Below are 22,941 nucleotides of genomic sequence, written 5' to 3'. Positions count from 1 at the left end.
AAATTGAAACCGGTCTTCAATGTACAAAGTTTAACAAAATTCAATTATGTTTTCTCAGATTGCGAAGTGCGGAAACTGGACTTATGGTTTCTCCTTGATGGATCTGGAAGTATTGGGACGAACAATTTTCAAGTTTCATTGAACTTTGTCGAACAAGTCTCGGCAAGTTTTCGGATTTCCCCCGATGAAATCCGTACTGGTTTGATGATTTATTCATCCGACACTTCCATGATCAGCCGATTCAATGAGCACACAAGCAATGACGCATTCGCTTCAGCGGTTCAATCAGCACCTTATCCAGGAAGTAATGCAAACGTGTGAAAGATACCCAGCCCAGAGTGCAGAAACTACTGTAAACTCATGTTCAGAGAATGCTTTGAAAACTATTCCTACCGGTTTACTGTCGCTACCGCATCTGCAGGGCTACAAGTCGATTGAGTCATAACCTTCCAAACTTTTTCTGAGCAAGAGTTTAATTTCTGCGTTTTGGCCACCGTATTTCTTAACTAGGTTTACGAAGCATTCCCCCTTTCTCCTAATGAACATGTATCACCAACGGCCCGATACCAGAAAATATTTTGAAAAAAGAAACCAAAGAGCGAAGTTTTTTCGGTTTCTGATTGTAGATTTTGATTTAATTTTTAAAGTTGTATGAGAAAAGCATTTAATTAGATTTGGTGTTCTACTGCAGATAATAAGCTCAAAGATGCGAGTTACATAGTAGCAAACTTTCAAGGATAAGCTATGAGGTTTAGCTTAGAACAAAATAAAAAATACGGTCTCACATACATTGCGGATGTCTTGATGTTTTATGAGAAACTTTCTGTCCCTCTTTTTTCATGTGTAGCCTACCACCTTGAAAGAATCACATTTACTATTTTTAATTTTTTTATAACTGTAGTTGAAGTACTTCAATCGTCTTTCTTTTTTTAAATTTTCACTTTGATTGCACAGCTTAACAAAAACATGACGTGTTAACGATCAAAATTCCAAAAAAGACAATATTTCTTCACGTTTTGGCATGGAAGATTAAAACCATATTTATACATGACTGTTTTAATTTGGCGGCAGCTGCTGTATAAGTTTGTTGGAAGCCGTATTGCAATGCACAGCAAGAGAAAAGTTTGCACTGTCAACTTTAGTGACTTGACTTTTGCAACTTACCTGGTCCAAAATTTCTACAAGTGCGCAAAACCATCAAGATTAAGTTTAAGAAAAGAAGATGTTAGTCAAACGATAAATATTGAATCAATCAATCTTTTGAGAGATCTGATCTACATGAAACGCCACCTCATATATAGGTCTATACGTAAAACTATTGTTGTCTTAAGAGTTAGACTTCCCCCCAAAACCGTTCAAGTTATTTTCAAATCAGATTAAATCTAGCCTACTGATAGCAAACATTTCATTTTAATTGTTTCACTCTGTGTCCAAATGTTCAACAATGTACATCTGTATAGGTGGCACTGTGACCGGTGAAGCCATCAGGGCAGTCAACATTGAGGGATTCAATGTTGCTTCTGGAGCCAGACCACGCTCTGAAGGAGTTCCAAGGATCCTGGTGGTACTCACAGACGGAAAAAGTGGAGACGACGTTCAAATACCATCAGATGAGGTGAGTAGGTATTAGTGAAAATGAAACGTTGACGCTACGCTTTTTTTTAAAAGCAAGTCGTTTTGAGCTACATTCCCAAGTAAAAAATTGATGATTCAAACAATTTGTATCAAGGACGACGAAGAAATATTTTTACAACAGACCTGTGGTTTACAAGTTCACAAAAAGTTAACATCTTTTTGTTTAAGCAAATCAGTTCACATCACAAGCAAAACGCATTATATTTTTGAGCTGTGGCTATTGCAGAAAGAAAGTTGTTTGTAACCAAGTTGGAGTCGCAAACTTGCAAGCTGAATATCATTTGTTAGTGCAGTTTGACAAAAAAAATATTTTAATTTCAAGAAAAAACGTCGTCATTAAATTTTTCATAAGAATGATTCAAAAATATGCGCAGTGAGATGAAAAAGTGGGATTCTTATGTTTCTTTGAATGAGAATATATGCTGACGAACGAAGCCACACTTGTATGGCGAATGCTTTATGATAAACTTGAATTTTCCAATTTGGTGTGATACACTCTATTTTTTTTCAAATTAAAGGTGCTGCTTTGACAGTGGCTCAATTTATAGTACATAACATTAATTAATATGCACAATTTTGCAGATTAAAAACGCTGGTGTTGTTGTGTATGCCGTTGGGGTGGGCAGAGGATACAACGAACAAGAAATCAACATCATAGCTACAGACTCAAGATACGCCTTTGAAATCGCGCGATTTAGTGAACTTGTGGCCGTGCTTCAAAACAGCATTCAAGCGCAATCGTGTCGAATTCCAGTTATTGTCGAGGTAAAACAATACATAGCTTTTTTCAACAATGTGAAGTTATAGGAGTTATCCGATCATGATCAATATTTTATCTGTTGCATTATATCAGCATTTATGACAGCTTCACATACAGATTGCACTAGTGTTTAGGAAATTAAACTTAAACTAAAACAAAATAGCAAGTGTCGATTGCACCTGGCCGACTGACAAGAGCTCTGACACGATGCTTTCAAGGTCACCAGTTTGGGCACTACCCAAGAACATGCGGTTGTGTCTTTGACAAGACACTCAAAAGCAAGCCTGATGAAAGACGAGATTGGCTTCCTTGCCATTTTATCGGCATAAATTAACCGTATAATGTTCTTGGTTATCGACTTAACTCTTCACCACTGGACTCAATCCCAGATAGCCACTTTATCTGTTCCAGATCTGGTAAAGGTCTGATCAGATCCCACCCGATATGATAAAGATCTAGACTAGATAAAGTGGCTGTCTGGGATTCGTTCATCTCCGACGCCAACACATGCCCCATCGGCCTGACACTACCAAGACAGACGTGGGTTCGTCTTCGCACGGCGTTAGACTTTTCCACTCAACTAAGCACCAATGGGAAATGGCCTCCTCCTGTGAATGTGGTGCAGAGGGACAGGCCGCAGACTACATTGTTAAAGACTATAGGCTACCATCTTCATACCACATAACGGAGTGGACGGTCCGCTCGTCTTGGACGATGAATCCAAAGACTGGCTACTCTCTGGTAGTCTTTTAGTGTAGCCCGGGAACATCGTAAATCTGGAGTGGTAAAAGAATAGACCCTCAGCCCCAGAGGCTAACACGACGAAGAAGAAGACTTAAATCTTAAAACTACCGGGCGTAAACTTGGATACCAGAAAAAGAAAAAGCTGGGACTTTATATGTTTAAACAACTTTTGTAAAACTTTTATGAATTTTTTTTTTCTTTTTGAAACAAACAAAATCGTACTCATGGTTCTAAAATTTTGGTACCTCGGCTTAGCCTATCATAACTGATACCCTATAACATATTATTTTAAATTACATTTATTGGAAAGTCATCTCGGTACGGTAATTGAAAAGAGGTCGCTGTATTTATGAAACATTACGATGTGTTTCTCAATTCAGGATGAAGCAAAAGTTGGTTTAAATCTTCCTCCTGGAGAAGTGCATTATTCGAAAGTTGATTTTCCAGAAAATGGCTCTGTGGAAATATCTTTTGAAGTACCAATCGACAACGTAGGAGGGATGGTGTACATGTCATCTTTGGTGCCCAATCCTGGGCCAGTTATTCATGACATAGCTTTTCCTCTTTCGGAGGTTTGTAAACCAAAAAGTTTATGTTGTTAAAAGCATTGACAGATAAACTAAAACAAGTTTTCATTAAAGTCAACAGAAAACCAAGTAGGCCTAGACTGCAAATATCTCAAAATACTCTGATAGGCTACAATTAGCTTTTAAAACTAACCACTGGGTAAATGATTTACTTAAAACTGAAATATACATTTTCTCAGAATATGCAATATTCGGTAGCAGGTTATAGCCTTCAACTTTTTTCTTCAACTAGCTGTACTACAACCAAAAACACGGAGTTTCAACTTCCATCGAATCCACTCGGTGGTGTCACGTCAGCACGCTTGGCAACCCAAAAGATGCACACGGAAATTAATCTCTAACTTAAATTTTTACTACTATTCATGTGGAAGGTCTTTTTTCGATTTCCTCTGAAAAATTCACTAATCAAATTCTAATTCTACCACGTTTTAGTTAAAGTTTTGGTTTGAAAAATTTCGTCCAATTGTCCAAGTTGAAACTATAAAAACATGACAAAAGATAGTTTACCATCTAGTTTTTAATGTAGAAAGTGTCAAAATCACTTGAAAGTAGGCTATGTAACTTAAGTTTTTTTGTTTTTTGTAGGGTACTATTGATCTTGTTGTCAATGATGGAGATGATAATTCATTCGGCCTTGGTCTTTCATCCATAGTAAGAACACCAAAATCAAGAAGAAGAAGAAAAAGATTTGCCGACAACAATCCAAGAAGGAAATCTTTGTTCATTGCGATATATGCACCAGAAAATGCTTCCCTGAGTTTGAATCTAACATCCGTTGGAAATACATCTCGAGCGGTTAGTTGCTTTATGAAATTGTTAGGCTACTTCTGTGGCAGAAAGTAGCTAAATCCGTTTTCGGCATTTCAATCTACTTTGGTACCACAAACTAGGTTGTTTCTGACAAAGCGCAAGGGTCGACTTGTCTTCGTTGCGAGCAACCCAACATCGGGAGCTCCCACTCTCGCATGTAAGGCATCGTCGACCAAAGGGTGTGAAGACTAATCACGTACCCCCGCACTTCCACCGCCGTTTTTGTGTTAGCTATAAAATGATGACAAAGTTGATGCATTTCAGATGATCAATTTACAGAGTTATCTTCTCACTTGTTTCCTGTCGGCTGCATTGCCAAGTGGTGAGAGCCCAGCAACGACGTTCGAAAGGGCGCCGGTTCGACACCGCTCAAGAACATGCGGCTGTGTCTTTGGTAAGACACAGGCGTGCCTGAAGGTGGTCACAAAGATTGGCTTCCTTGCCTTCCCATCCACTTAATCTAAAATCTTCAATCATCGGGCGTAAGCCTGGATACGACAAACAAAACTTGTTTCCTGGTGGAACTTTTAAAGTTCCTTTTGGAGTGGCATTACCCTACTAATGCACTTTTAGCAATTTTAATGATGAATTAACAATATGAACCAACGCCTACATCTAGCTGAGACTACCAATAATAATATTGTGGTTTTATTTATTGTCGCTCTAAGACTGCTGTGGTCTTTTAGTGACGTGGTTCATTTTGCATTTTATATCAGGTTTACGATGTCATCATACTATTACTCTACTTATTCTCACTGCTTTATACAAGAAAGAATACAATCGGTAGCCTACCGTTTTTAACATATTCGGTTTGACCCGACCTGAAATCGATCACAGATCTTACCGCTCGGCCACTGAGTTGGTTTGAAATTACCAAGGCATCGTTGAACACACACAAAAACATTTAAAGACATCTGAAAGTGAACATAAAGATTGGCTTCCTTATCTTCCCGTTACCCAATTTACATCTTCAACCACAGGGCGTAAGCCTGGATACGACAAGAACTATAAACTTGGAAAATAGGCACATGCTTTGCATCACTGTAGGCCTACTAAAATAACGTGAAAGAAAAAGCTTTTTTTTCACAGCAGATAAACTTAAGCTGACGTTTTTGATCAGGTTGTAAACAGAAAAATGCCCAAATATGTATTGCTAGATTACAGTGCCATAAAACTCTAAACAAACGGTAGAGTTCGTACAGAAACATGCGTAGGCTATAAGTCAAGCATTAGTTGCCAGAAGTTTATACTGTAAATAAAAATGATCGATCTCCGCGATCGTTCATTGAACTCCTTCCGAAAGCCTTCAACAAGCTCCTACCCTTAAGAGAAGAGAGTGGTGTTACTTGAATTTATCCCGCTGCGAAGTCGGGAGAAATATAGGCTAAGCGATCTTTCTCGGTGGAAGGTTACACCCGACCTAATGTGTGATTGTGGCTTAGATTAGACAATCAGACAATCAGACAATGAAGCACATCCTCATCAACTGCCCTCTTAGCTCTTCCTGTGACGACAATAATCTGACTAACATTACTGAAAGTGCTCTTATCTGGCATCAACACTGGCGTGACAAGCTATTAATGAACTGAACCTCTATAGTCAGCCTCAAGAAATATAGCCCAAAACATGCCCAACCCAAAGTGACAAAAAAGAACGATAGATTTAGGTCTACATATTGCTTGGCGTTGTACACTGTACAGTGCATGGAAAACGCATGGTTACCTACAGCTTTAATCTCAAATAGGCTACATTCTACAGCTTCATAATATTACAACTGTGTGTCCAAAATAATTGTGCCTTTTTCAACGAGGCTATGTTATTTCAGAATATCACAACTACTCCAGCTTTTACTACACCAGTGCCAACTACTACCCCTAAATCAACGACAACGCCCCAGCCTATTACAACACCCAAACCAAGGACTACCGCCCAACCAACTACGACGTCAACACCTCAGCCAGTTAGGCCTACAACGCCCAAACCAATGACGACACCCCAACAGACCACAACACCTCTGCCACCTACAACATCCAACTCAACAACTAAGCCTCTGCCACCTACAACACCCAACCCAACAACTAAACCCCAGCCACCTACAACACCCAACCAAACAACTAAACCCCAGCCACCTACAACACCCAACCCAACAACTAAACCCCAGCCACCTACAACACCCAACCCAACAACTAAACCCCAGCCGGTTACAACGCCCAACCCAACCACAACATCCAAGATAATCACCAAATTTTCGACAATGGTTTCACCAAAAACTGCAGTTCCGCCTGAGACTACAATCGAGTCAATCACCACACCAGCAACCGATCACACTACGGGAACAGGAAGCGGAGGAAACATTAAGTTTGCATCTGTTTTAATGATGTTGTTTATTCAAGTGATCTTCGTAGGTGGTGACCTATTTGCATTCTGCTAAAGGAACAAAGCTCGATGATGTTTTCATGTAGGCTAATGTTTGATACAACGATGCTATTTACCATAGAATGGTTGACTTGTACGTCTGTCACTGCCTCGTGTTGGTTGCTTACAAGTAACAAAGTTTCACGAATAGAGATGAGCATTAATTTTCTTAAAAACAGTAGCTCATGCAGGCGATACTTTACGTACAAACAGCATAGCGTCAGTTGTATAGTCTATACCACCACAGGGTTGGTGTTTTTTGTGCTTACCTTGAGTCATTTTGCATTTTTGCTTTGAATATCATTGTTTGTTTTCTTAAACTGCATGTTTGATAAAACATATAGAAATTGTGGAAACAAACTTACATGAAGCTTATCTTTTTTATTTTTAAATCAATATATTATTATAGATGGCGTAGTAGTCAAATCTATTTTTGGCAACATTTGCTTGTTTAAAGCTTTGGTAGAGAGTTTGCATTTTTGAACCATACAGTAGACAAGCAAGCAAAACAAAATAGGCTAACCTTAGCGAGTTACTTTGTTAGTTGTTTTGTTAGTTGTTAAGTAACCCGCTAAAGTTAGCCTACTTTGTTTTGCTTGTCTATTTTCTCATTTACTTTTTGATTGGAGCAAAGAAGCTGGTTACACACTGTTTATTCGCTAAGCATCGAAAGCATTCTGTGGTAGGTAGCTTAGTTAATTAATTAACGTTAATTAGTTCTAGATCGGTTATGATATTGATTCGGTCATCCATGTAGCCCACACAACAAAAGCAGAGATAAACAATTTGTTAGAAAAATTCTCTGAAAGCCTACTAGTATCCTGTCTGCCCCGTTAGCTTGATGGCTAAGCGTCCGACTCAAGATCAAGCGGCTTTGGTTCGGCTTTTGGCATGTGCGCTTGAGCAATGCATTTAAGGAATACTCTCTACTCAGCGGCACTTAGTGGATGGAATAACTAACAGACAACAACACTTCAAGCAATTATGAAAACTTCACTTAGTCAATCTTGGTAACCGGCCCTGCGTCAGTGATTCAAAGCCTCTACAATCATATGAAACTGCCAGGAATAACCTATCAAAGGCTTTGTAAGTCCGAGGACAGCGATTCAAAACTATAACCTACAAGAACTTCGGTGGAATACTGCTTTACAATGCTCTTTAAATCAACCTAACATGCTCCTGGCCAATGTTAAAAACCTTTTATCAAAAATGTACAGTAAGCTAAGATATTATGTAGCCTGTGTGTTATTGTGTATATTGCACTTAGCTCGAAGTCTCGCATTTTTTCGGCGTGGGCTGTTTTTATTCTTTTCATTACCTTGCTAAATAAACTCCTTGTTTTAACGAAATGAAATAAAGTCGCAACACTTTGACTGCCATGGCTTTCATATATGAATGACACCTGTGTTTCACTGAAAGCCGCGTCATTCACATATGCAAGCCACTACGTCCGATTCTAATGGGCATATGAAAGCGTGGCCTCTGCTGAAAATACTGGTATGCTTGGTTTGAGAATATTGTAAAAAATCACTTTTTTGCATCAATAAGAACATACCGTATTTACTTGATTGTAAGCCGCGCTTGATTGTAAGCCGCCCTTGATTGTAAGCCGCATGTGATAGTGTTAAAAATTTAATGTAAGCCGCCCTTGAATGTAAGCCGCAAATACTGTTTACACGCAAAGCTGAAACTGTTTACAGGTTTATTTTAACTCTCACGCTCATTATTGACCATAAATAAAACTGACAACTCCTTTTTTTCTTTCGAATGCACGTCATAAATGCATGTGACAATTTAAAATGCACGTCACAACTTCACAATTGTCGGCATCAGACAACGCAGTACGGCAAAACATCTATGGCAAAGTCGACAAGGAAAAGGGCAAAAAGAAAAAATGTAAGCCGCCTTTGATTGTAAGCCGCCCTTGAATTTAAGCCGCAAACATGATGGAAAAAAAACTTTATAAGCCGCGGCTTACAATTAAGTAAATACGGTACATGTTTTATTTCAACACAACATCAACAATCAACAGTTTACTGAGTTCGACGATTTGTTGGGTCATCAATTTTGATGTAAATTGAAGCATTCCTGGCACATTTGGGGTTCCTCAGGGCAGTTGTTACAGTAGGTGAATGCTATCTTCGCTCGTTTTCGCGCTTCATCACGACCACATTCCTTGCTGGTCTTTGCATAACACGTGTTGCATTTTCTTCGTATTTTCTTCCCATGTCCATCCACTCTTTGGACGAGAAGGTGAACTTGTCTAATGGACGTACGAGGTGAAGGTTGACCAAGACTATCCATTTGCAGAAGATTGGCAACCAATTCCTCTCTGAACGCCGGTATTTTTATTTTCTTTCGAGAAATCTTTTTATATACCACATACGCGTTTACCACAGCTACACCTAACAAAAGCTCAATGCCAAGTTTTCGGTACCATTTACGCCTTTTCTCATAGTTGTCACTTAAGAAGCCATCTGATCTGATAGATCTATTCCAGCTTTGCCTTTGTTATAGGCTAAAACTGGCAACGGTTTTTCTGTGGCTCTTCTTGATGTGCGTTGATTAGCGGTTGAATTCTGACTTGGGTTGTTGATGGGTTGATTCGTGCTGGTGCTTGTGGAAGGCTGATTAGGATCGGTGTTGCTAGAAGATTGATTTGAATTGGTGCTGATCACAGATTGATTGGGATCGGTGCTAGGAGAAGGTCGATTTACTGGAACCATGGGCTAATTGGGGCATGCTTGGTTGTCAACATCCTGACATCTCGTGTGTCCTTCCATTTCAGCACAACGATTCCATTTTCATCTTCTCTTGCAATTATTTCACCGCGCTTTAGTTTCGCTTGAAGAACATCTTTGAATATATTTTTTTTTTTTGCTCTAAAGGTTCCAACCACATGAGTCTGTCTTTCTAAGAAGGTTTGTGCCAATTCCTAACTTGCATAAAAGTTGTCCACATACAGGGTTCTACCTTGATCAAGAAGCCCCTGCGACAACTCTACACAAACGTTTTTGGCCAATCCTATTTCTCGTTCACCTGTTGCTGATTTTCCAGAATACATTTTTAATCCCCAAGTGTAGCCATCTACCGAACACAACTTGAATAATTTTACACCATAGCGGTGTACTTTGTTCGGAATATACTGTCTGAAAATTAAGCGCCCTCTCCATGGAATTAGAGTCTCATCAATGACTATGTCTTCAGGGTAATATAAATCTTTAAAAATTTTCTCCAGCAGGTCTATGATTGGTTGAATTTTTGCAAGACGGTCGCCTTGTTGCATGCTTTCATTGTCGTTGATATGTAGGCTTATCATGCTTAGCAGTAACTGAAATTTGTTCCTAGACATGATCTGTCGGGGAACACATTGCTTGTAAACACCAACTTTTGCCCAGTAATTAGCAAGACTGCCCAGTCGTACAAGTCCCATCCACAGCAGCAATCCTAAAAACTTTTTAATTTCTTCAGCATCAGTATCCGACCACTGTTTCAATCTTCCATGTCTTGTTGGTGGTTTGGAGATTATAGTTTGTGCTGCAAATCTATTTGTTTCACTAACGATGTGATTAATAACTTCATTGTTAACCAATAAAAGAAAGATATCCAATGGATTACAATTTGACGCTACTGTTCTCTGTACCTACGCCTGTTAGGCCAGTAAATTGAAGCGTTTTGTGCTTGCCTTCGTTCTCATGCCAACGACTATCATCTACTACTTCGTCAGTTCGATCCTCTGGTTCAGTTTCATCTTCTTCTTCAACTGCAAGCGCTTGAAGAGCGTCAGAAATATTGACATCCTCATCTTCTGACGTTTCTTCGTCTGCTGAACCTCTAGGCAACCAGTCATGATCAGCTACAGAATCGTCAGAATCAAAATCTGAATCGCTTTCAAACATCAAAGTATTTATATCTTCATTAGTTAACCTTCGCTTAGCCATTATATTTTAATACGAATAACCTGAAATCAAGCAAAACAACTCTATTAGCAAAATCTTCAATCCTATTCCTTTGATTAAAGCTGATACAATACTGCTACAGGCAACTATTCAAGAACTGTAGCCTACAGCACGAGGCTTCGCTGATCACGTGATAATGATCATATAACCTGCATTTCTGTGGTTGTGGTAACCTCATTATGGTAACGTTGCAGAAAAGGGGCAATATTTTATTATTTGTTGGTTGTAAATTGCAGCAAATACGTCAAACTATTTTTGACGTATCTTTGTATTACCTTCAATACTAGTAGACGTAGTCAAACAGCTGTTTGTGGCTACAGATACAATCTCAGTATAGAAAATACCTTAATAACGGGTAGTATGAATAAAAATGCAAAGAAAATGATGGCTTTCAAACAGGGGCTCCGGACACTTCCTGAGAGTGGAGGGGTAATTTAAGCAGGGGCGGGAACGATGTTGTGACATCGACAGGGGCTTATGGATTAACGCATCACATATAGCCTACTTCTGGAAGGTCGCTCCCCAGACCCCGTTCACATTACTGAAAGCTTCAGTTTCTTATACAGCGTCTTAGGCTGGATGTTTCGCGCCGAAGGCGCAAAATTTTTGCCTTTTAGGACAATTTAAAATCGAAAAATTCTTTCAACGAATCTGAAATCACGAGCAAAAGTTTTTAACATTTGCCACATTTTTTTGAGATTTTGAGACAATTTTGACTGGAAGAGGGGACGAACGGTAAATCCCTCTCTGTATTCTTCCTTGGCTCAAGTCCTCTAAATTTTGCACTTCAGACGTTAAAAGGTTAGATTTAAAAGGCCAAAAGCGTTAAGGTCAAAGCTATAATCTATAAAACTTAATTTACAATTACATGAATACAGCGCGACAACCTGTGCCATAAAATCCACAGTGAAATGAAACGTTTCAGCATTTAGGGTTAGGCCTACATTCAACTATACATAGGCCTACAACAGAAAAAAAAGAAGCTAAAATGCATTAACTTTTACAAGAACTGAAAATAAGGAGACATCTTGATCGATACTACAGGAAGGCCAACCATCTGCGCCGTATAAGAAATAACGCTAAACAAAAATGCCATAACACCCAGGTAATTATGCCTTGTGCCAAAATCTCACAAAAACTACAAAGAAATAACATTATAAACGAACACCTTAACTCAAACAAAACATTGTGTGCACTCTGCTTCTATTCTATGCAGAACAGTCAGAAGTCGCCAAAGACTTTAAATCTTTGTGCATTGTTAAAAAAAATTGTTTGCAGATTTCATCTACACTTAATGGGCATGGTACATGGCAATGAAATTGAGTCTTGAAGCAGTCATTGTGCTTCGGAGCAATGTTTTTAAGTGGCGTAGCGAGCTAAGCGATCTTTCAGCTTCTGCAGAAGAAGGGCCATTGACCAATAGCAATTTTACAAGTTTTTCCACACTGGCATAAAAACCTATTGTTTCGAACATCGCACACATACTTGATCGGCCCAAATTTCTGATGGAAGTGGCTTAAATCTTGGCCCAAAATTTTCACGTCGAAGCCATATCGTTCCAACGCTGTAACAGCACTGTTGTTGACTGTGCCAGATACTAAAACTTCAAGCATTTGGTGAGTTTTAATTTCTTGTTCATTGGAGCGGTGGGTGAGGCCTTGCACTATGCTGTCAATAGATGCATAGAACTGCCTTCTGCAATGAGAAGCGAGGCCATGGGAAGCACTTTGCTCACAACACTTTCTTGAAATTTGGACTTTACCTAAGCCTAAGCTATCTACTTGCTGCTGAAATTCCTTGTATAACTGCATAAATTGTTCTTCATTTCTAAGACTCTGGTAATTAACTTTTGAGTTTTCAACCTGCACCATCATGTCGCTGATGGTATAGGCCAGGCTAAAACTTGATCTGCAACAGGCCATTTTTTTTTCAAGTGGTTTGAATAAAACTTGGCAAAACTGCAATGCAAAGTATGTGTTGCCTTGCAATAATTGGGAATAAAGGCCTAACGATTTCGCATTGTTGAAATTTTGAAGTGTGTTTAGCAAGGCTTCGTAGTTTGACAACACTGAAGAAATGGCCGGTACACGTGTCAGCCATCTTGTTTGGCACAAAGTGTGCAAGTGCAAGCTATGGTGGGATTCTTCCTGCAGGGCGATTTTGAACTTGCCAGACTGATTTTGCAAACTACTTAGCTCCTGAACAATTCCCATAGCATTATGGAGGTGTCTATTGCATATTTGCGTTGTCTTGCGAGTCGGAGTTTCCAAGCAAACAACTAAAAAGTTGTGCAACAAAGTAAAAAATGAAAATAAAACACAAAAGTAGAAAAAATATAAAAATTAAATTTTTATCTCTACATTAGTGGGGGGGTAATTTTGCATTAGTTACTCCCCCACTCCAATTGGTGGGGGGGTAATCACCCCCGCGGCCTCCCCTCTAACGGAGCCCATGCTTTCAAATATGAATGCCATGGCCTCTGGAGTAAAAAAAGCCTGAAATTTACGTGTGAGGCCACGGCTTTCATATATGAAAGCCACAAAAAATTGCAGTTTTTCACGTGGCCTCCAGTGAAATTTTTACAAAAATGGCTTGGCAGTCAAAGTGTTAAAAGTTTTGAAGTCGTGCTATTTGTAAACAAAACAAAATATGCCCCAATAAGGCACCTCTTGCTTGCATAGCCATAGAAAATTAAAACATTTTGGAGGAGCGAACCAAAATTTTCCCAAATTTTGTCTTTGCAAATATATACAGTACTTTCAAAAACGCAACATTTCTCACAATCTCTGAGGTGGTGTATAATGTAATACGGGGGTCGGGAGCCATTTTAGATTGGAGAGCCATGAAGCTTTGTTTTTGTTAATGTATTTCTGTAAGAACCATATAATGATTTAACACTTAGTACAACCAACATGTAGTGGCAGATGATGAGTAGTAAAAGTGGAGCCATGTGTTTACTGATGATGAAAAAAACAGCAGGGAGTCTGGGAAAATTTTAAAAAACTGCATTTAATTTGGTGCATTATGTGCGCATTTTCAGCTTTAAATTGTAATAAAAAGTTAAAATACCTCCACGGTCATCAACTTGGCAATGTACGAAGACACAGGCAAAAAACGTTCAACTTAGGTAAATAAAGCTGACTTTTATCTACATTCATAGACCTGTTTGCGTCTCAACTAACCTAAATAAACCATCAAATTTAATCTTTCTAGCATCAAACGTGCACCTTTGAACAAAACTACTTTTAGTATTTAATGTAATATTAACCTACAATAAAATCATAATCAATGTTCCTTCAGTAATATCGTTACGTTAATAATTGGACCTTTTTTCCTAAATATTTTTACAAATTACTGCATTAGGCTAGTAAGATATTGACAAAAATTAAAAATCCTAAACAGGGTTCCAATGCTAAAACAAAAGCCTCATGAGGTTACCAAGTAGCCTAACCAGCAGGCTTTCAACATTGTAACGATGAAAAAATGTAGGCTAGTAGTAGTATCCTAATGAACATTTGAAATATGCTTACCAATTGCATTTTTTACATTTAATTTTTGCAGATATTGAATCGAAGCTTAACATTGACCCCAAATTGCAATAGCCTACCAAATGCAAAAGCTTCCATAATTGATGATGCTACATTTTACATTCCAAAGAAAATGTTAATGTATTTCAAAATACAACACTCTACAAAGTTCTTAAACGGGTAAACTGTTGAAAACTCATAGTAAAAATTGACTTGTCCAAATAACTAGACATTTTTGCCCAAATGATTTTATTAATAACTGCATTAGTAGAATATAGAGCAGACTTTTGCATCTTACACATAAAGAAATGTAGCCTATCTTGTGATGAAGCTTACCTCTGCTCGCCAATTGTGCTTTTTTACATTTACTTTTTGAAAATGTTAAATTGAAACTTATCATTCTGCCTAAATTGCAATAACGTATGCCGCAGTAGTTTCCAAAATCGATGATAATAGATTTTTAGCCTACATTTATTGGAAAATATCAACGTATCTCATAAATTATAACAATTATGTAGCCTAACGTTTGTCAACCGGTGAGATTGAGATGTCGAAACATTATGGTAAGATTAAATTGTCCAAATGACTTGACACTTTTGCTCAAATTCGCGACGTTTATTTCAGCAGGGGAGCGACCGCCCCCCATCTCCTACGCAGTGGCTCCGAGAGGGGGGGGAAGTCGGGCTACTTTCCCCCCTAGCATAACATTGTAAAGGAAAAACGAGTAGTTTTTCGTTTTGTCACTTTTGAGGGGGGCCCATTTTTACTACTAAAATAAAAATTTATCAACCTAAAAATAAACAAACTTTTGAATGAAATGTCTAGTTACAACTTTACAAGTCGATCATTGTTATGTTGTTCTAACTTGAAACTAGTGCTGCTTTGGCTATTAAAGCGTGTGTTATGTTTGCTTGACCAACTGTACCTTGACATGAAAAACTGCGTTTGCCAAGCATATGATAATGGATCCAACATATTTGGAAAAGTGTCCAAGCAAGATTGAAGGAAGTAAACCCTACTTGCCTATTTTTTGCTTATGGATGTCATTGCTTAAATGCACTAGAGTTGGAGTTCATGGTGTGCAGTGTTGTCCAAATATCATATCATTTTTGATCGACTAAGCTTATGTCATTTTCAATTGCAGCCAAGTCAGATTGGAAATTCTAAAGAAAGTTATCCCATTTCCAAGCAGCCTACTTGAGCAGTTTCAAACCTGTGCTTCTCTGCATTATGTAGATCACAGTCCTAAGCGAGAATCACTCTAACCCATTTATGCAGCGATAAAGAACTGTCCAATGTTTTTCGGCCCCAGAGGAGGCTCGCACGACGACGACGAATGGACAATAAGCTGATTAAAGGAAGGTGTAATCAACGTTACAGAAAGCTGGAAAGTACGCTACTCGCAAGCTTAAGTTGTTATAGGAACTACGCTTCACCAGCTCAATCTTACAAACGAAATTTATTCTACTGTACGCTATGTTGCAAAGGATTCGCTAGCTGTGGGTGGTTTATTCACAAATGTATCAACAAACTCAGATATCATCGATAAGTTTGAAGTCCTATAGAAATATCATTGTAGCCTATGTCTGATGTGCAGTTGTAAGCATGTGGAACAAATTTAAACAAGTTGTACAACAATGACATTTTGGATGAGTTGGTAGGCTACTTTTGAAAGAAAGCTACCCAGCAAACTTAAGCTGCAAACCGGAACGCATCACCCCATGATATCTACACAAGGAAAACATTGATTGCAACTTTCGAAACACTTTTCCAAATATTTTTGTTGCTTTGAAAATTTGTTACCTAAACCAGTAGGCTACCTCCAACGGTTGCGAGTTGAAAACGTGGTTTTAGCTCACAGAAATTTGTAAGATTTGTTTACGCACCAGCACGACTCAAAACCGAGTGAACAGTTTATGCATGTTGTGCATCAAATTAGACCTTGCTAAATCTTTATTATTTGATGCTGTGATCCGTAACTTTGCATGGCAAAAGGTTCAGAATGGATTGAATGCTTTGTTGAGCTATTTTCATTGCCCGCATTGTGTGTTAACAATTTTTCCTTGATCTACTGTAGGTTATACTAAAATTACCACCTATAGCAATTTCGATTCACAACATGACTGGAACCAAGTACCAACGCGACGCAGACTTGTCAAGGGAGGAGACGTTATTACCGACCCAAAAGCGGTTCTTGCAGGATTCCACACAACGAACAGACAAGAATTCATCAGCAAACATGCCCGCACTGCCTTTAACACTAGAGAGTTTGAACAAACTATACTGCATTCTTTGGATATGGTGAATTTTTCTTGGACGTGTCTTTATCGGAGGCCGGAAAATCGTTTTGGTACTGGACCTAAATTCTCATCTCAAAGGCCGCGGCCAAAGGCACCATGTGTGAGGTGTGCATGTGCACATCGTATAACTTTACCGCAATTCTTTCTTAGAGAAAATATTGAGCAACAATGGCAATTTTGCTGCAAGTGTAGTCGAGTGATTTTTGTTGATTTTCATAATTATTGAAAGAAGTTTTTTCATATAGATTTAGATATATACGTTGTTTAAAATCGAAACTTTAAAGGAATTCAATTTCACGATGAGGAAAGTAGCCAAGTTCGGCTTAAGACACATGATGCAACGCATGATACAAATTCGTTACTTGTATTTTTGCTGAAAAATGTTTTTTGGGGCCCACTTTTAGTATTGTTTCCCGACCAGTCATGATTTCTCTCGGAGGCCCTGCTCCTACGGCTATGAAGGTATTTTGTATTCTATTAACAACTATAGGCCTATAGCACTGAAGATGAATACAGTTTAGCTTTTGAAACGTTTGCTGAACATCACTTCAGTATCTACATTTTGGGCTCTTTTTTTAAATTAACCTTTCAACCTATTTTTAAAAACAGAAAGACTTTTCTACAACAACGCTTGTTTGCTTTTGTACGCTACAGCATAATATTAGAGTGTCCGCTTCGTTAGTTTAGTGGTTACGCGCTCGACTCAAGATCACGCGGCGCTAGTTCGGCTCTCGGGGTGTGCGCTTGAGCAACGCATTTCAGGGCTGCTCTCCATTCATCGGCATATTGTGGATAGAATAATTCCTTGGCAACAACATTTTAGCAATCGGAAACTTTACTCTGCCAAATGGTTCTGCGTCCAGAGCCTCTACAGTCTACAAGTATGCGAAACTACCAAGCATAACCTATCAAGGCTTTCTGGAATTTTATTACATTGCAGCCTATATAGACAATTTTTATATCCACTATAAATTTATCGTATCGTTGGCTGCAGCAGAATAGACCAGGCTAATTGTGTTGCTGTTAAGTTCCAGCAAAGAAAATAGTTTCATTTTTTGTTATCTGTTTTGTTGAGTATTAAAATGTTATTAAGTAGCCAACAATTTCAGTCTACTTTTGAAAGGTAACTTCATTTATCACGAAGGATCAAGGACAGTCGTACAATGGAAGACTATACACCGAGATCTCATCTCCACTTGTACTGTAGACTAGTACCGGTACAAGAAAATTGTATTTCTCTCGGTCATAACGTAGCCTACAAGGACGAGTGGCATGGCTACGAACCAGACACAGGGGTGCACAAATGCCTGCAGTTAGCATGCTTCCTTGATTACTTTTGCACTCCTTTTGTCACGTGTACTCCGCGAGGCAGTACTCTGTTCTATTCGTATCATTTCATTCTGGCAGGCTAGCGAACAACAGCTTCTTTTGTTCTAGTTCTAGTGTTGAGTTTAACATCTTACGTTGTGTATTTTGTTGCAGAAATTGCGATTCGATCATTTTTCTTTTGTTAATACATTTAAGAAAAATAACCGTCTTTGTTCATGATCGAATCGCAATAGGATAAGGTTAGTCTAAAGAAATTTGTGGAATGGTGGTGATAACATGCGCCTTTCCCAACTGTAATTTTGAAACAGCCGACGTGCCCGAAGCGGTTGCTTGTGTGGTGCTGCAAAGTCACACGTACAGTCATGCTGATACGACGCGCAACGTTCCAGCGCCCGTAAACCTTGGTCCGAAGCTTATTCGACCTACTGTAGACATTGGAGTTTCTCCGGAAGAATGGAACGTGTTCACCAGAAGATGGAAGGCTTTCAAAGAAGGTTGCAGAATTTCTGATGAAGCAGCTTCAGCCCAGTTATTCCAATGTACCGGCCAAGCCCTAGAGGACAACCTTCTCCAAGCTGACGCTGAAACAGTGAGTAAACCTGTAGATGAACTTTTGCTTGCAATGCGACAACTGGCCGTTATACCTGTCGCCACAGGGGTGTTACGGACAGAGTTTATGGCTATGCACCAAATGCGCGATGAAAAATTTCGCGCTTTTGCAGCTCGTGCTCGAGGAAAAGCGGATATATGTGCATTCACTACTAAATGTTCTTGCGGCCTGAAAGTCAGTTATACAGATCACATGATCCGAGACACACTACTCAGTGGAATTTCTGACAATGAGATTCGTCGCGACATGATGGGAATGGACAAAGTATTGTCGATTCCCATTAACGATATCATCGCCCTTGTCGAGAATAAAGAAATGGCTCGCAATGCGGTACCATCTCATGACGTTTCGGCAGTGTCGACTTTCAAGCGCAAGAAAAGCCAAAGCCCTATTCCAAGAGACCGTGGACACATCCAGGCAGCACCCTCCTCTCCCAATTGGTCAAAACAAACTCACTGCCCTAAATGCAATAGATTATTCAATCGTTACAGAGAAGGCCGCAGAGGTTGGAACACTACGCCTTATTCCCTTTGTCTCGAATGCTTTCGGTCATCTCGTCATAAAAACAAATGGGGCGCTCCTCCTAAAGATGCATCAGTCGGAGCACTCTGTGCAGCACCTACTGTACCTCAAATAGGCACATTTGCCTTAACACAAACTGACATCGTAGCCCGAGACCCAATGTGCTCAACAATTCGTGGTCCTCACCACACATTCCAAAAAGGGCATTGGACACCATCCCGCATGCGAGAACATCCCACAGTTCGGGTAGACATATCTATGGATGACTCATGTCATCATGGCAGTTACACTAGCGTGATAGCACAAGTAACAGCAATCGCAGATACTGGTGCCCAAATAAATGTATGGTCACTGAAGAACTTTGTGCAATCCGGCTTTGGACAAGAGACCCTTGTACCCGCACCAAACCTAATAGCTGCAAATCGCTCTACTATTTCCATTACAGGAGCATTTTGTGCCATCATTCGGGGTACAGCGCACGGCTGCAATGTTGAATGTCGGAGCATGATTTACATCAGTCAAGACGTTGACAAGTTATACTTATCTCATGACACACTATTGCATTTAGGTGCCCTATCCCCGAAGTTCCCAACTCTAGGGGAACATCAGATCAAGCAAGAAATGGCGCACAATCTTATCGAACCAGAAATCAACGTCGTCAGACTTGTTAACGGTGGCTGCACATTACCCAGCAAGCAACTGGAGTCGTGCACTTGCCCTCAACGTGGTGCAGTTCCAGCTCCCCCAACCAAGCTTCCGTTCCCGTGCACACCTGAAAACAATGACAAGATGGCAAACTGGCTACTCCAGAGGTACGCCGCATCCACTTTCAACACTTGCCCGCACCGTGCGCTACATTGTATGGCTGGTCCTCCCATAGAAATACATGTTGACCCCAACGCGGAGCCAGTGGCCGTTCATACACCAGCGTCTATCCCCTTGCATTGGCAAGAAAAAGTACACGCTGATCTCCTCCGCGACGAGGCTCTGGGAATCCTTGAAAAAGTCCCCCACGGCGAACCCACGACATGGTGTCATCGTATGGTTATCACACGCAAAAATGATGGCTCACCACGCCGTACTGTCGACCTTTCCCCCTTAAACAAATTCTGCCAGAGAGAAACCTTCGCCTCTGAAGCTCCATTCCAGCTATCCCGTCGTGTCCCCAGAAACACTTGGAAATCGGTGACTGACGCATGGAACGGCTATCACAGTGTTCCACTGCGTCCTTCTGATCGGCACCTCACAACTTTCATCACTCCCTTTGGAAGATGGCGCTACACTAGGGCACCGCAAGGATTCCTATCCTCTGGGGATGGCTACAATCGCCGTTTCAATACCATATTAACTGATTTTGTGCGCAAAGAACGCTGTGTCGACGACACAGTGTTCTATGATAGCGAACTGGAAGAACATTGGTGGCGAACCATAGAATTCCTCACTTTAGTGGGACGGGCGGGCATTGTCCTTAACCCTGACAAGTTTCAATTTGCCCAACGCACCGTAGATTTTGCTGGATTCCGTATCTCAGAAGCAATGGTCGAGCCCCTCCCTAAATACTTGCTCGCCATCCAAGAATTTCCAGTCCCGAATAATATCACAGACATACGCAGCTGGTTCGGATTAATCAACCAAGTAGGAAACTATGCTCAACTGCGTGACCTAATGGCACCGTTCAAGCCGTTCCTTAGCCCAAAGCATAAGTTCGAATGGTCTCAGGAGCTGGATTCCGCATTTGCCGCCTCCAAATCAGCAATTGTTGACGCTATTCGCCATGGGGTAGAAATCTTTGACCCCTGCCGTCGAACATGTTTGCGCCCTGACTGGTCTAATAAAGGCATCGGATATTTCCTTCTCCAAAAACATTGCGTGTGTGCTTCCACTATATCGGACTGCTGCTCATCAGTTTGGAAAGTGACTCTTGCAGGATCCCGATTCCTCTCATCGGCCGAACGACGTTATGCCCCCATAGAAGGCGAAGCCCTAGCAGTTGCGTGGGGCCTAGAACAGACAAAGTATGTTACGCAAGGCTGTGATAATTTGGTTATTGTAACGGATCATAAGCCACTGGTAAAAATATTCGGAGACCGTACGTTGGACGAAATCACTAACACTCGCCTGTTTCGTTTAAAACAGCGTACACTAATGTGGCGCTTTGATATCGCACACTTACCCGGCACAACCAACTGCGCAGCCGATGCTGCCTCACGTCATCCAGTATCATGCGATCTCATTGCTGTAGCGTCGTGTGCAGAAAATAATGTAGCAGAAATGGCGCTGGTTACTACCATACAGGCAGATGCCGCCCATACCTTTTGCTTGCAATGGTCTGAAATCGTTCGGGAAACAGCCGCCGATCCAAACCTTAGCAAGTTAATGGTAGCTATTGAAACGGGATTCACCTTTCCCAACACCGGCGACATTCGCCCATATCTCCCCTATCGTGACGGGTTCTTTGTTGAAGACGACGTTATTCTATATCATGATCGTATTGTTGTACCACCATCGCTTAGGCCTAGAGTACTCTCAACGTTGCATGCTGGTCATCAAGGTGTGTCTGCCATGGAACGCCGGGCACGTGCTATAGTATTTTGGCCCGGTATGACTAATGATATCCATGCTATTCGTGATTCGTGTACATCATGTAATCGTAATGCTCCATCTCAAGCAGCTCCTCCCCCGACGCCATGTGATCCCCCAGCTACACCATTTGAGAAAATTTTTGCAGATTATTTTGACTATGGGGGCCGTCACTTTTTGGTCATTGGGGGCAGATTCTCGGGGTGGTCGGATGTATTTGCCACGCCATCAGGATCGAGTGCCGCAGGAGCAGCTGCTTTGACTCAACTTTTGCGCTCGTACTTTGCCACGTTTGGTGTTCCTGAGGAAATATCTACAGATGGGGGTCCCGAATTTACTGCTGCCGTTACTGAACTCTTTCTTAAAAATTGGGGTGTGCAGCACCGCATATCGTCATCTTACTTCCCTCAATCTAATGGTCGAGCTGAGGTGGCTGTCAAAACTATCAAACGCTTGCTCATGACTAATGTAAGCCCAAAAGGAGACCTGAACAACGATTCCTTCTTACGTGCATTGTTACAGTTGCGTAACACACCTGATCCTGACTGTGATATCTCTCCAGCAGAGATCGTGTTCGGTCACCCTCTGCGCGACGCATTCGGTTTTGTAAACCGCCTAGTCACGTTCTCCAATCGTCACATTCGTCGTACATGGCGGGATACATGGAAGGCAAAGGAAGACGCCCTTCGCCTGCGAGCTGGTCGAACCGATAAGGCGCTGTCTCAGCATATTCGTCCTTTACAATGTGGAAACCGCGTATTTATCCAAAACCAAAACGGTAACTATCCTCGAAAATGGGACAAAGTGGGAATGGTTGTCGAAACGTTGCCGCATGACAAATATGTAGTGAAAGTTGACGGGTCGGGCAGAATCACAAAACGGAATCGACGTTTCTTGCGAGTAATTCCACATACTAAAGCATGTGCCGATCCCATCCCTTCTCAACCAAACATCAATGCCCACCCACAGAGCCTCCCATCATCTTCTTTTGCCCAGCCTCCTGAAACGGACTACTGCCCTCCCCACCTTCCGCATCTCGAGATAGGCCCTAGCCCAGAAATTGGAGAATCGCCGATGTTGCCTCTCGATGCAGATCACAGTCCGCCTGCACTCTCCTGCCCCACACCAGCCTCAAGCCCGAAGCTTTGTGAGCCACAGCACTC

At 40.7% G+C, this 22,941-nt stretch overlaps 1 protein-coding gene across 1 annotated transcript; it reads left to right on the top strand.

Annotated features, from left to right (window-relative positions):
• The first annotated feature begins 2,054 nt into the window (after window positions 1-2,054).
• Window positions 2,055-8,293, top strand: LOC145780609 (uncharacterized). Its single transcript, XM_082592234.1, has 5 exons — window positions 2,055-2,120; window positions 2,218-2,400; window positions 3,520-3,711; window positions 4,312-4,521; window positions 6,362-8,293. Exons 1-5 carry the CDS (start codon window positions 2,055-2,057, stop codon window positions 6,965-6,967), a joined length of 1,257 nt encoding a protein of 418 aa, XP_082448360.1. The 3' UTR covers window positions 6,968-8,293.
• Window positions 8,294-22,941: the final 14,648 nt, after the last annotated feature.

The sequence above is a fragment of the Aplidium turbinatum genome, chromosome 12 (genome assembly GCF_918807975.1).
Source record: "Aplidium turbinatum chromosome 12, kaAplTurb1.1, whole genome shotgun sequence".
Taxonomy (NCBI): domain Eukaryota; kingdom Metazoa; phylum Chordata; class Ascidiacea; order Aplousobranchia; family Polyclinidae; genus Aplidium; species Aplidium turbinatum.
The sequence above is the reverse complement of the archived record's forward strand: the minus strand, read 5'-3'. Positions and strand labels throughout refer to the sequence as shown.

What these genes read in the sequence shown, in the direction of transcription:
- LOC145780609 (XM_082592234.1), top strand. Translation starts at nt 2,055, where the DNA reads ATGCTGACGAACGAAGCCACACTTGTATGGCGAATGCTTTATGATAAA. An exon ending in AACTTGAATTTTCCAATTTG is followed by an intron (nt 2,121 to 2,217) that starts GTGTGATACACT and finishes ACAATTTTGCAG; the next exon opens with ATTAAAAACGCTGGTGTTGT. An exon ending in GAATTCCAGTTATTGTCGAG is followed by an intron (nt 2,401 to 3,519) that starts GTAAAACAATAC and finishes TTCTCAATTCAG; the next exon opens with GATGAAGCAAAAGTTGGTTT.